This window comes from Channa argus, chromosome 17 (genome assembly GCF_033026475.1).
Source record: "Channa argus isolate prfri chromosome 17, Channa argus male v1.0, whole genome shotgun sequence".
Classification (NCBI taxonomy): domain Eukaryota; kingdom Metazoa; phylum Chordata; class Actinopteri; order Anabantiformes; family Channidae; genus Channa; species Channa argus.
The window spans coordinates 17,757,028-17,772,200 of NC_090213.1; the positions used below are offsets into that span (position 1 = coordinate 17,757,028).

Genomic DNA, 15,173 nt, shown 5'->3' on the forward strand with positions numbered 1-15,173 from the left:
TAAATTCATCAAGTGTCGCACAGTGCGCTCACTGCTTCTCCACTGCTCTCATCGCGCCATCTCTGTGACTCCAGCCTCCTCAGTTTGTCACATTTTATCCTTTGGACCCACCATGAGTGAACTATTTTTGCTTTCTTTGCACGGAGGTTTGGCAAAATCAACTAAAACTGCGTGCTGCCTTTGTTTGGATATCTTTTTAAATATTAACAAGTTGTCATGTCATCTCTGACTGGAAGAGGAGAGAGAGATATTTCCTGTGTCGGCAAAAATAACTCACTGGGTAAGTCAGATTTATTCCTAGTGTGCATCACATGTTACCATTTGTTCAAGATTGCACAGCCTGTGGACTTTAGCATGAGAATAATGCTCTTGCAGTGCTAAAAACATTTGGGTGTGGTTACAGTTGTCCACGTCGATTGATATCTAGTTTCCCTCAGCCGGAGCCCACATACATCCTTTTTCTAATGATTTATTCCTCCGAGCTCAGAATTGCAACATCACTCTGAGCCCTTCGGCTTTTCTGCAAGTGTTCAGGGGAAAGAGCGCCAATCCAAGGAGCGCCCTACTACTGAGGGGGCCAGAGGATCCAGGGGCGATCTACATCGGGGGATGTGCCAGAGAGCAGACGCTGTCCCGTCCTACACCTCCCTCCCTGGAACTGTAGGAGACCGCATCAGGAGTACAATGTCGTTCGGAAGCGGGACTATAAACAGAGGACCCGTGTCGGTGAATCCCGGCTTTGGGAGGGTTGAGAGGAAAGTTGCGTGTTGTGAGAAGTGCTCAGCGAGTCTGGTTGCTCTGAAGAAACAAGCGCTGAGTCTGGCTGTTCACCATCACTTCTCAAGCAAGGTCAGTAAAGCTGGTGAAGGGTGAGGAAAATCATCATATGAGGACAATGTTTTAACACTACATATTTCTGATGTCATGTATTAATTTAATGGCAAGTATATGTTCATAAGCTCAAAAGAAATATGAAAAAAAACATTTAGTTGTCTAAAATACAAAGCAACACTAAGCAGTTCCTGATCAACAGGATCTTGTTCAGCAGCATTTAACATTTTTAAATATTATTTAACCATTTTAAGCCCCTGAAAATGCACTGGCTCCAGCTTAGAAAACCCAAACATTTTCTTAGGTTTTGCTTGATTTTCTAAATAAAAAAAAAAAGAAAATTAAATGTGTCAATTTAGCTTCTGAAAAACTTGAAATTGTTTTTGAACAACTAAATATTAATAATAATAACAGTAAAAAAAATATATTGATAATGAATCTAATTACTAATTGCAGTTTTTATATTGTCACATGTTTGACCTTGTGGATAAAACCTGTGCTTGAAACACATTTTCTGACAATAAAAAAAAAAGCATATTGTTATGAGTAGACATCCGTCCCTACACTGCTCACTTTGAAAGGAAAACACACTTGTATCCATATATGTTTGTCACCACCAACATCCAACAAACACACACAAAGCAGCAAAGTAACCCAGTGCCATTCCTGTCAGATGGGCATGAATATTTTATTCCAACATCTTCTGTCATCTCCACAGTCCTCTCCGTGGAAAAGAAGACTATTTATTTTTGTCTCCTTGAGTGGGATGGGGAACAGGTTTTAGAGAGAAACCACAGCACAAGCAAGGGGAAGGGAGATGGCATTTTGTGGCCGTGAACATGGTCAGTAGAAATCTTATAAGTCAGCCTGCTCCTTGCTGGTTTATTGATCTGAGTTCTCAAAAGCAGCATGACTCTGTAATGTCATCTTTTTATATGGGCTTGCAATCAGACTAAGATGGAAAATCCATCCGGCAATTTGGTGACTACATTTATTACTCATCGTATCTGACATTGTGATTTTTATAATATGGAATGCAATCGGCACAGAAACTGAAAGTTGCAGGTGGTGGAATTCGGTTAGTTAAAAGAAGAGAATAAGCTATCAGAACATATGTGTGGCTTGACTGTCATTTGGCAGTACGGTACATGCAAGTCCCTGACGTTTCAGGACTCCACCTTAGGTGTCTGAATGACTTTGTTTTACTTAATAGTTTTGGAGAGCTCCTGAAGTACCCCTCTGGGAGAATATAGGTCAATGGGCTTCTGCAGCTTGCCAGGATTGATGTGGCAGCTAAGGGGGTGAGTGAGTGTGTTGGCTGTTGGAAGGTGTCAAGAGCCAAGACCAGAACAGAAAAAGGCCAAGTGTCTTGTCAGGAGGTTTAAAAAAAAAGATGACATTTGAGTGGATCCAAGTTTAGAATTTAGATGTCAAAAACCGTACTTGTATTGTAGGTATTATTTAGCCATTTTAAGATTTATTAGATTTTGTTTTTGCTTATTGCACTTATAATGATGACAGGGATGGTAGTAATCAATACTACTGAATCCATGATTACTTCAGTAAGTGCTAAGATTGCCTGCAGTGCCTTCCCATGACTCACTTTTCATATGCTTAACAATCATTCGTGTAATTCTCAAACAAGAGATCAGATGAAGCAAATTATCTGTGTTATGTCTTCACTAGAAGCATGAGCTGGATCAGGGATCATATTAGGTTTTGTGAAAATTGAGCTTAGGTCAATTAGAATCAAGTATAAACTGTGCAAAAAAAATGTAAAAAATTAAAATGGTATTTTCATTTTTATCTTATTCGACAGGACTCCAGCGACTTGTCAGCATTTCTTAATGAAAACCTTCGTGTCCATACTTGGTTCACGGCTGAATCCACTGATAGAGAGCGGGAGCAGGGCCAATGTGGAACCTGTGGAACAAACCTGAACCAGCTCAAACAAGAGGCCATCCAGGTGGCTCTGAGCAGGGGTCAGTCGTTAGCTAAGCCTCCCTTTGAATCCAGCCTCAGCACCGGCACACTGCTGGGACAAAGAGAGCCAAAGAATTGGGACAGGGCTCCAAGGGAAGCAGCCACAGCTGTGCATCAGCCACACAGTCAAACCTACAGTCCTCACAGCCCACGGAGCCCCAGGACACCTCAGAGAACCCCCCAAACCCTCAGAAGGAGGGGCCCTAAGCACCCCAACCCGGATATGGACCGTTGGGTGGAGGAGCAGCAGCAGCTGGTCACTTCTAAATGTGTGTCCACTGCTACTCGTGTCACCATGTACCCGTATCATCAGGTACCCCTAAAAGCTTTCTCTTACCACTAAATCACAGCTGCATAACACCCCCTCAGCTTGCATCCCCCTTTCTAATGAGCTATATGGGTAAAGTACACCTTTACGGGTGCACTTGGCAGCATGGCAATGATTTATAACGCCTAATCAGACTTTAGATCCAATGGCTGAGGACGTTGTTTAAAAGTACTTTTGCTAATGGAATGGAATTGGGTCATGATTTACCCTTGTCATAAAAGCTAGCCAGTCAAAAAGCACTTGTGATCAATAGGGCGATGGTCATATTTAACAGGGAGACTGGTGAAATATGCATTACTGTGATGGAAGTCTTAGCAGATTGAACGTACCCTCCCAAGTATCCAGTGAAAAAGTTAATACCATAGAAGTGAAAACAGCTTTATAGAATTTATTGGTTCAGGTTTGGTAGGATTTGATTTTAAACTTCTGATCCACGTGAATAAAAGGGACATTTAATGATATCACCTTTAATGTAAGACTAGTAGATTTCCTGTGACATGGCCGAAACTAAAAAATATAAAGAGTTTAAAGGGGGTTGTTTTTAACAGGATTTAAAAAGAATTACAAGAACTCGAAGAGATAAATCTGCCCCAGTTATCACTATTATGTGCCGTGCAATGAGAGACACCTTGACATCACCAGCAACTGAAGTGGATAAGGTATAGCCAATGTTCAGATATAGTAATTAACTGGTTCTTAATTGACTTCTCTAATCAAATCAGCAACAATGCGACATCTTACTCTAATGAAACTGTCCTGGTTTGTGCAAGACTGTGGGCTATTAGTCAGGAGGGTCCAGTATGAGAGCAAATCAATACAAGTTTATGCAGCCGAGGTGAAATAATATGGGAGCAGGGAAAGTGGAGAGAAGACAAAAGCAGGGTGGAGGGAAAAAAAAAAATGGATTGGAAGAGAAAAGGAAATGAAGTGCTTTAGATGAGCGGCAGGAGAAAGGATAGAAAGGATGAGGGAGTTGAGAGTGGGAGAGGAGACAAAGAACAGACCAAATGAGAGCAAATTCAGAGAGAAAGTAAAGTATGGAGAAAGAAAGATTTATGACAGAAGATATGAGTCAACAAGAAGAGATGATGGGTCAGGAAATATCTATACTTTACATTATTAAATTTGGCTAAATATGTCTATACAATTCTCCTTTTAGTGGCCTTCTGTACTATAGTAGTTCTCCTATAGCACTAATTGGCACATTATGGTTGGACATTGTTAAAAGAAAAAAAAAACAAAAAAAACGATCAGACGTTGTTATCTTGCCCTAAAAAGGCCTGAGACATTGATGCATGCAGAAGAGCCTGCGGTGAGGCACAGTGATTTCATTTTGAGCAGCAGCAGACGCATGCTGAATAGGTCATGTTACACACACACCCACACGAACACACCCACACACACACACACACACACCCCCACACACACACACACACACACAGCAATCATGTATAAGTGCAAAACACACACTATGGAGCTACAACTGCTGAAGTGTCTGAATGACTTAACGTAAGGTTGGATGACTGAGAGGGAAAGATTGAGTGTGTGTGAGTGTGTGAGACAGTGCTTTTTTTTTCTGCACCTCTTTGACTCTGAGTCATGTCGTAAACCCGGAGAGCAGTCACCGCTACCATTACACACTTCACATGCAGCTTTAACTACACAGACAGATACCCCCCCCCCCCCCCCCCCCCCCCATGTATCCCAGAGTAATTCCTATGAGAATAGCCCCCTTTGGAGTGGGTGCTGGAGTACAATTACAAATGTGTATTTTTATAATGAGATCTCTCTTCTGGCAGGCTCCAGATGATGCAACGCTGGGATGTGCTAATGCTGGGACCATGGAGAAGAGCTCAAAGATCCCTCCCATCTCCAGAGTAGTGACCATTGCCAACACTGCTGCCATATCCTTTTTGTCCAGGTAAATATCAACTGTATGCACAGAACTATATGCAAATTTAACTAAAGCTGTGACGCGCAAGAATTAGCTGTCACTGCATCCTGGTTCTGCTGGCTGCACCATAAGTTTCAGTGGTAGAACACACCACCTCCCTTCTTCCCTGCAGGGCAGCCGAGAAGCTCAACCTGATGAGGAAAAAAGGCCAGGCTTCCGATCCAGCTCCCGCTCATTTCTCCACCTGCTTCAGGGAGATCATCCAGAAAAACCCACTACCAATGCCCTCCTGCCTGCTCCAAGCTGCCACCAGAACAAAAGACTCACCCAACGTTGGCAAGGTAGACCAGGGCTTCAAATTCCACTGGATTTACAGTATATGCAGCTTTTTTTAGTGATTCCACTTTAAGCCATACAAAATAATACTGATTGTATACAGTTGTCATACATTGATTTACAACCATATTAATATTACATGTTACAAGGGAAAAAAATGGTTCTTTGCACATGCTGCTATTGTCGGCACAGGAATCTTGGGGCAAGTGTCTATGGGATGACTGAGTCTTGGAGAAATAAATTATTGGCAATTATTACATTTCAAACAGGATTTGTTTTGGTGAAGACATTTATTTGCTTTCTTACTTAAAGTTAGATGAGTAGATCAATACCACTCTGTGGTCTGGATGGTAATATTATTCTACAGCCAGCTGCTGATTAGCTTAGCAATAAAATTAGGAATAATGAAAAGAGCTCCCTATAAACCAACGTTCCTGCTTCATATTTGACATAGAGACCAACATAGACATATACAGAATAAATTATTCATCCCAGAGAGAAGTGCAATTTTGCGGCAACCACATCACATAAACAATTATAAATAAATAAATAAGAACAATGCTAAGAAAGGCAAAATTATATCAAAGCTAAACAGATGTAGTTTTGATGTAATGTATAGATATTTAAATGCAAGAAATACTGCATTTATGCTGCCAGAGATGGTAGAAGCACACAAATTCAATGCCCAAATAAAACTGCAACTTCAAAAGTCTTTAGTCACGTTCAAGTAAAGGTCCTACAATGTACTTAAAGTACAAACGTACAAGAACTCCACTATCCAAATAATGTAGTATAAATAGTATGATGATGTGGTTGGTAAGATAATTGTTAAATTTTTATCCAGATTTATTTGGCAAACTTTCAAATGAGAAAAGTACGGCAAAGTACAAGCTGATTTCCATCACTTTAATTACATAGAAGTGGTTAATCTATAATAATGCACCATCATTTACCAGCTAATTACATTTTGTTCATCAGAAAGAGTAACTAATAACAAAAGAAGTTACTTAAATGTAGTGGACTACGAGTACATTATTATTTTCTTGTTGTAATGGAGAAAAAGTAAAAATTGCTTAAAATGGAAATACTCAACTGAAGTGAAAGTGACATAAAGTAGTATTTTGGTAAGATCCAATATCATATACTTTAGTTGCGTTCAGACACACTCTTTACTAGTGGCAACCTGTAGCCAGTTACTGTGAGGTAGAATTTGGAAGGATGTAATGTTAACATAAAATGGGATAAATAAAATACAAAACTAGAAGAAAAAGGGGGGAAATACATCGATAATAGTAACTGAGAAGAAGAGTGGTTGCTAAGCAACATTAGTTGAAAGGCCCAGTAAGTTAAAAGGCTTGGCAAACAAACATAAGTGCAGTATACGTGATCCGAAGTTGTAGGTTAAATTTAATCTGGAAGCGTTGAAAAGCCTCCGTTTCAAATGGAATACGAAGGGGATGCTTCATGGCTGTGGTTAACCATAGGGATGTCCCTGCTTTTCAAATGTCAAGTTTTCTGGGGTTTCTGCTTCAGCAACTGCCCAAACATGCAAAAGGTATAAGCCAACCAGAGGCGATGCAGGAATAACTTGGTTTCAACTGTTTCGGCTGTTTTGAGATTGTTTCGTGCCTGGAAATCCTGTATCTTTTGGGTTCAATCCTGTTTTGACTGAGGAAAGCTTTAATAAACAAGGCAAAAGCAGAAGAAACCGAGTTATAGCTCAGGTTAGCTGGGGTTCAAACTCTTGACTGTGCAGGTCTGTGCGGTGCATCACATACATCACCACAGCACACTAGAGGGAAAACTAGAATTTCTCCCTCGTAATTGTTTGGCTCTGGCAACCAGTTTAATTACATGTCTGACCAGATTTATATTCTAATCCGTTCATGCAGGAGTCAAGTTAACGTTTGTGCGAGGTGTCATGAAATTCCCTCCAGACATTCCTGAGAGATTTCACTGACGAGAATGAAACAGACAGAAAGTCAAAGTGACCTTGACCTTTAACCACCATGAGCTAATCTTTTTTTTTTTGTCCTTTCACCTGATCTTGTGAGGTCAGGGTTGCCACAGCGGCTCATTTGTGCAGATGTTGATTTGGCACAGTTTTAACGCTGGATGCCCTTCCTGTTGGGGGTTCAATGTCTTGCCCCGGGGACACTTCGACATGTGGTCGGGAAGAGCTGGGCGTGAGCCTCCGACCCTATGGTCGACCACTCTACCAGCTGAACCACTGCCATCCCCCTATGATCTAATCAGTTTATCATGTCTGAATGGATGTTTGTGCCAAATTTGAAACATCTGAAAGTTATTCTTTAGATAATGAGTTTCTGAGGTCCCAGTGACCTTGAACTTTTACTTTTGACTATTAAAATCTAATCAGTTCATCGATTCCAAAGGGGATTTCCCCTCAAGGTGTTCTTGAAGAACTGCCTGTTTGAGCAACGGATGAATAGATAACTAAAAAGATGAACAACCCAAAAAAATACACATATGATCAATAATAATGTTTTTTATAATGTATTAATGTGCAGCACTCTTTATGTACTGTATGCTTTAATGTATACACCGACATTCCTCATCTTACAATTATGTAGAAAATATATACTGAATTAAAAATAATTCCCCATTTAAACAATTACATGTCTGCTGAGAGAAGTGTACACGTAGTATCAGAAGAAATTTGCAGTCACTTGATGACTCTCTTGTCTGACATGGAGCACGATGCATCTCATTGCCATCTGTACACGGAATAGGTCTGGATATCTGGCATCTTTGAAAAATTAAACTACCATCCTTGCCCACAACCACCACCTTGGAAGTGTTTTTACCACCCACGTTGCAGAGTTAAGACATCACAGTCAATTTGGAGGAGATCCTATATCGCTCCTCCTTCATGATACACTATAATGTGGTGCTAATGTCTCCATCTTGTTTCTCTCCTCCCCTCCTCTGGGAGAAACTGAGGAGATCAATATGGCTGCCTGCCCTCCCCTTGTATTAGATACATGGGCTCTTGGGTTTAGTCTAGAATTACAGATAAGGGCTCAGATAGACTGTACTTGGCCACACCTACTCAAGCCCTCAGCTCTGTGTTGCTCTGCTTGCAAAAATATATACTGTATAGGAGCAGAGGAGAATTCTCTTGTCTTTAAATGGGACTCTTGAATAATTTAACCGTCATAAATAGACTTTGACACATGTTCGATAGGGTTATGGGCCACATGTTGCACAAGGTTTTAAAATTAAGAGGAGGGAAAAAACCTTCACACACACTTGGAACCAACCATGTGGCAGATGGAATATTGCTTTTAGGTTTTCAAATGATCAATGATGGATGATGTCATCATGGTGTAATGCAGTCCTGCGTGTTTTCAAGAAAACCACATTGGACTGCGTGTCATGCTTACAGAGCTGTTTGAAGTCTTCCAGACCTGAATCCTGATTATGAATACCTTTATAATTGGTTTATATACCGTAATACAGATTCTTTTCTTATGTGAGGCAAATGCTGCCTTGTCTTCCTGCAGACTAAGACCTACGAGTCTTGTTAAAAGCTTGTCAGAATCAGGATCTAACTTAATTTAAGACCATAAAGCAGCTAAATCCTAGGGCTTCCTGAAGAGAACTGCATTAAGGAATTAACGTCAAGACATTGGAAACTCTAACAGAAGGTATGCATCGCCATGCAGTTCCAAGTGCACGTATGGTTTTTGCACTAACCAGACCAATTGTCCGTCTACTGCAGTAGAAATATTTTGTGTTACTGTGCTTATTGTTTTCACTTAATCAAATCATCTGATGGCCTTGAGACAAAGGAACAGAGTGGTGAATGATACAAAATGTGATGTCAGTTTCAAACATTCGCCACAGTAAAGTAAACTATCTTTAGCTCACCATCAACACTGCTCAAACCTAATTTGTTTTGACATTTACCACTTAGTTCTGCCAAGACTTCCCTTTTTGCATCCGAGGATTCCCGTAACCTACGTTGCATAAAATAGTATCTCTGCCTCCCGTGGCTGTACAGCAGGGCCTCACAGCTCATTTGTACGCTCTCTCATACAGTTACATTTGATATCAAACCTTTGTTTTGTTGAGCAAGTCTTAAATCGCTTTTTGAAAGCCTTGCATAAATAGAAAATGCATTTTCCCTTGCTAAAGGTAGCTTTAAACAACACATTGTATTGCATATTCTGTAGCATATATACAGTCCATATATGTGCATATCAGAAAGTATTTTGAAATGTTTAGCCATTTACTGTGCAAATGCTAACAGTACAATGTTCATAGGAGGAGTAATTGAAATAGTAATATTTGAGTCCCTGCAGGAATTTAAAGGATACCTTCACTGATTTTGAATTTCTTTTGGTTCTACTTTGGGTAGTACATGTTCATAAATGACATTAAACTTCCCGTTGACTTTCTTATATTACAATATTTCTCTACTTATAGCTGCAAACTGCCTCCAGATGACATCACTTGGAGGAACCTGCAGCTCCATTATGTCTTTTGTTGTTCATACTATAGAGTTTGTAATCACCTGCTTTTCCAGAGCTTATGTGAAACACCTCTGGGTGATGTAATCTGCAGGAGTTTTTCAGAGAAAGCAGATAAACATTTGAATAAAGGGAAGTCAGAAGGGAAGTTTTAATTTACATCCTAAACTAAAGCTGTAGAAAGGCGAGTGACATTGGTGAAATCGCCCTTTAGGATTAAAGCAGATCACTCCAATAATGTTTACCCAGTCAGATTTAAAACATCCTCATGTATTCAGCAATTTATTGTTGCATGGTTTCCATTTCCTTTGGTGTACAGGTCAAAGTCGTGCTGAGAGTGAATCCAACAGTGTCAGGGGGCCAAAGCCAACCACCTGTTCTCTGGACTGACCCATCCAAGAAAAGAGTCACCATAATGGAACCAGTCAGCATGAGCCAATCACACAATACAATGACACTAGGCCGAGATGGAAAACATTTTCTGAAGACCTTCAACTTTGATGCTGCTTATAATCAAGAGTCCAGTCAGGTTTGTTTTCATCTTGATTATCACTGACAATAGGTCCAATTTGGTTTAAATGTTTGTTGGTACTTATATTATTATCAGTATATTACTGATACACGTTTGCCGATGCTTGATGGTGTAACATAAGCATTTCACATGTATTCAGCATGAATGTTTTCCTCCTGTACACCCCACACCACGGTTGCTTTGCTCTCCCTGTCTGATGACCTGAAAACTGATAGGGCCTGGATACGCACTAAAATTACACAGTCCATCAATTATATCCAACTTTTTCTAAGCTCTGCTTACAGTATCTGTGCCCACGGGAATAGTACAAAATTTAGAATGCATCCCTCGTCCTCTTCAGCTCTTTTGTTTCATTGGATGTACTGTTTCAGTGCAGAGATGAATCACAAGATGCTTGTTGTCCTTTATTCTTACTGGCCAGGCTGAGGTGTGTGCAGGCGTCTTGGCTGATGTCATCCGCTGCGTGCTCAGCGGCAGCGATGGATGTGTTCTGGGTTTGGGATGTGCTGATGTTGGTGAGTAATTGGCTGCTCTGAGAGGCCATGGGTTAAAATCTTGAGATGAGAGTGGGAAGCTTTTATCCATGCTTAAGGGTCATTCATCCTCCCTCCTCTTCCTGCACCTCAGTCCTGCTCCTGCTATCATTCACTCCTTCTTTATCATTTAAAACTCCCTGTCTCCGTTTTTCTGTCTCGGCCCCCTTTTTAACCTTGAAACGCATCTCCAACGTTGTTCTTTTGCCTTCTCTCTTTTTCCATTTGTCCTTTTGTTCCACAGTAGTGACAGAAATGTGTTGCCATTTGAACTCCTTCTTTCTCAGTCTTTCGTCTTTCACCTGTAACTTTGTAAGTAAAAGCCTATTCATCAATTCATCAATTCTACAAGACATGCCTTTTTAAAAGCTCGCCCTTGTAGACATTTCACTATACTGCATAAAAAGACACAAATGTTTGACTTTATTCTGCTAAGGTGCTGAACTCAGAGGGGACTGAAAACAAAATGGGCTGTAATATGTTGCTATTAGAGAGATGGAACCCTGCACTTAGCATCAGTGAAGGGGTTTAATAGATTTGTGACACACACACACACACACACACACACACACACACACAGTGTGTAAGGACAGGGCCTCCTTGGAGCCGCTTTTTCAAATGACGCCACTCTCCGTAAATCTTATTGAATTAGTTGGCCAATGCAGACTACATGTGGCCCATGGCCAGGGGATATCAATCTCCTCCATAGAATACTATTCTCTCTGAATAACAGCAGGCAGCTCTGTCTTTAATTGGCGTAAACCAATTCTCTTATCCTCATTCAATTAGAGTTTGGATAAGGGTAAAACAGAGCCATAACTCAAGACTAATGTGGGGCAAAAGTGCACTACAAGATATAGTATGGCATCAGCCCATAAGAAAATCTAAAAGTGTTTGTTTTTGTGTTTCTGTAAATCTGCTTATCTGACTTGATATATTATATTTTCTGTGTGCAAGTCCAATTTTGTTGTTTTATATTAATCATCTGTATTAATCGGTTGTGCTGGTGTGAACTGTATGTTCTTATGCTGTGTTATACTGTAAATATGTGTTCTTGCATGTGTATGTGCATCTGTTTGTGCGCACAATGTGACACGTCTCTTTATCAGCATTTGTCTTCTTTCAGTAAGAAATTCATATTTCCAGGGCTGTGTTTGCAATAGGGGATTATAAACGTTTATTTTTATGTTCGAGTTATTATCTCAATCACTTATCCTGCTAAGGAGTTTGTTAGTTAGCTGCATACAAACCGAGCTGCCACTGGTTGAAAGACCCCTGAACTGAGCTGTTCAGGGTGGCTGAGGCCACAGGGACAGACATCCATTCACAATCACATTAACACCTACAGGCAATTTAAAGTCAGCAATTATCCAAAGGCATGTCTGTAGAAATACCTAGAGAAAGGCCATGCAAACACAAGGAGAACATGCAGATATGCATGTCCACACACACACACACAAATCACCCTCTGAGGGGTCAGGGCTTGTACCAAGGACCTACTTGCTGCGGGGTGGAAGCTAACCAGTCTGTTACCATGCTCAGTCACTCGTGTAGTATATTAAAATGAACTGTTAGGCTCATTACCTAATCCACAGAGTTAGCGATTTGATCTCTGACCTTCCTGGTCCACATGTCAAAGTGTCCTTGGGCAAGACACTGAACCCCAAGTTGTTCCTATTGTCTGTGCCTCACTTGCAAACTGCTTTTGATAAAAGCGCTCGGCAAATTACTAAATGTAAATTTAAATATTAGCTACTTACTTACCATATTGAATAATGATCTTTTAACTTTGCTGACTGAGGCATTGGAATGAACTTCCACATTAACCCTACAGAATTACAGCGTCTACCATGAAGCATTCGTACAATAAACTGTAAGCCTATAGTTTTATCATGTTAGTGGTATATTTGTTTAAAATGGCTCTCAGATATAGTCTCATAGAAATTCCAACCCAATATTCTTGTGTACACAGTTGTTCGTGTAGTGCACATTTCTATGTACTTTATGTGTGTGTATTTGTAACAAACACGTGTAAGATACATCTTTCTCTTCTTCTGTCTGCCTCAGGCTCCTGGTCCAGTATGGTGGGGGGGGATGAGAGCATCCAGAAGCTTGGGTTGATTCCCTGTGCCATCTCTTGGCTGTACAGTGCCATTGAGCGGCGGAGAGAGAAGACGTGGACTGATCTGACTGTGTCAGTGTCAGCTATAGAGCTCTGCTGTGGAGAGGAGGACACATTGAGAGATCTACTGGGGGAGGTCACCACGTCATTAGGCAGTGCCCAGGACAGCCCAAAAGCCCATATTAAAATCCAAGAAGACCCCATCTATGGAATACAAGTAGGATGACAATTTTTTTTTTTTTTAAACATAAAGGTTTATTGACCTAAATTGGTGGCGTATTCATTTGATGAGCGTAATCAGCCCTAAAGCTTAAAGAGTGACTAATTGCTACTGTTGGATTATTTACGGACTTAACTTATTGAGCTTAAGGTACATAAAGTTACAGTAATACACTTTCATTTTTGTCTTTATACTTGTGTTTGTTTGCACATGTGCACAAGTGTTTTTAACTTGTGTTCTATTGTCTGGAAAAATACGATTTTTTTGTTGGGATCTGCATATTTTAACCTCACCTGCCTCAAATCAACTGCACATTGCTAATTAATAACCATAAAACAACAACAGCACGGGGCTAATTTACATTCAAACCACATATCTCCCAACAATATTTTAGCGACATGTACATAATCTTACTAATTATACAAACCCAAAGCCACACTCACTATACTTTTTCTTGACTACACATCAGTGGCAGCGAATTAAAGACTTAAATTGAGAATTAACACACAGGTGTTATTTTACATTAGTTTTAACAGTTGTGAACTATTCCTAGAAAACCTCCCTGGATGTTTTCAGTGTCCACAAAACAAATTGACCATTCGTTTACATTAGGTATGAGTATTGTCACAGACAGTATGTATTCTGGCTTTATGTTTAGGATCGAGTCAAATCAATTTGTACTGGTCTCCAGTGAGAGGGTAGAGCTGGTAATGAGGTTAAAGACTAGAACTGATAAAATTATAATTGAACATAAAACCTGAATGGACCTATATTCCATCGCTGAGCAATAGTATACATTATAAAAATCTAATGACATATTTTTATTTTAGTTGCTCATGAGAAAATTGTCTCAATGTGTGATTTTTTTTTTTTAATTATCTTTGTCTTTCTTTCCAGCTACGTAACCACAATCGTGTGAAGGCCCCCACTGCTGAGCGTGCTGCCTCCCTTCTAGACGCGGCCATTACAGCCCGTCGGCACAGTGACTTCATTACTTACCTGTGCCACAGCTCCATAATGTTCTTCACTCTCCATGTTCAACCTCCTCGTACAGAAAGCAGCACCATTGGCAAAGGTTGTAATAAAATATTCAGCTTCAGTATTCAGGGAGGCTTTTTCCTGCTGGGTGTTTCCCCTTGAATCACTTTCCACAAATTATCCATAATTCCCAGATGTAATGCAGTTTGTCATGTATCTTAAAATGTGTTCGCTTTGATAGTATATTTGAGTACATGCACAGTTTTTTGATCTTCATCTTTTCTGATCTTTATCCTTAGGTTCACGTGGTCCCACTAAGTTGACTATGATAGATGTATGTAGTGGTATGAGGGGTAAGAGCAAAAACAAACCCCCTCATTATGAGCTGGGCCCAGTTGTCTTGTCTCTTCTCAGTGGACCTAAGAGCACCCCCAACAAGTAAGAAAGTGTCTCCAAAATATTATCCGTGTTGATATTTTGGCCAGGTTTGAATGAGCTAAGGTTCAGTCTCATTGTTGATTTGCAAAGAAATAATTACAAAAATATTATATTATATTGACACTACTATAACAAGTCCATCAGAATTGACACATCTGGCTGCCTGGAGTTTTGTAATGAAAGCTACACTCTTTGAGTTAATGTCTGGACATTTACACCCTCTCTGCACAGGGCTAATAAGTTGACTATGCTCCTTCGAGAGTCCTTAGGCCACACAAATTGCCACATCACAGTGATTGCTCAAGTTGCTGATTCACTGGCAAACCTTCACGAGACCGTATCCACCATCCAGCTGGCTGCTCGCATTCGCAGGACACAGAAAAGGACAAAGGTACTTTACTGATCATTTCATGTAATGTGTGGATTTGTGTGGTTTCATTTTTTTGTTAGGCTTAAAAGTCCTATCATGCGAGTGATACCAT

The 15,173-nt window shown here is 40.3% G+C and overlaps 1 protein-coding gene across 3 annotated transcripts in view; it reads left to right on the forward strand.

The window, feature by feature from the left end:
• The window catches only part of kif26bb (kinesin family member 26Bb), a 23,964-nt gene continuing 8,791 nt past the window's right edge, over positions 1–15,173 (forward strand). For all 3 annotated transcript variants that reach the window (XM_067482103.1, XM_067482104.1, XM_067482105.1), the window contains exons 1-11: positions 1–280; positions 488–849; positions 2,651–3,127; positions 4,942–5,063; positions 5,209–5,377; positions 10,188–10,397; positions 10,822–10,915; positions 13,001–13,272; positions 14,173–14,350; positions 14,553–14,691; positions 14,923–15,082. In XM_067482103.1, the coding sequence (XP_067338204.1) occupies positions 217–280; positions 488–849; positions 2,651–3,127; positions 4,942–5,063; positions 5,209–5,377; positions 10,188–10,397; positions 10,822–10,915; positions 13,001–13,272; positions 14,173–14,350; positions 14,553–14,691; positions 14,923–15,082 (2,247 nt within the window). In that variant the 5' untranslated portion in view covers positions 1–216. The remainder of the gene's footprint in view (positions 281–487; positions 850–2,650; positions 3,128–4,941; positions 5,064–5,208; positions 5,378–10,187; positions 10,398–10,821; positions 10,916–13,000; positions 13,273–14,172; positions 14,351–14,552; positions 14,692–14,922; positions 15,083–15,173) is intronic.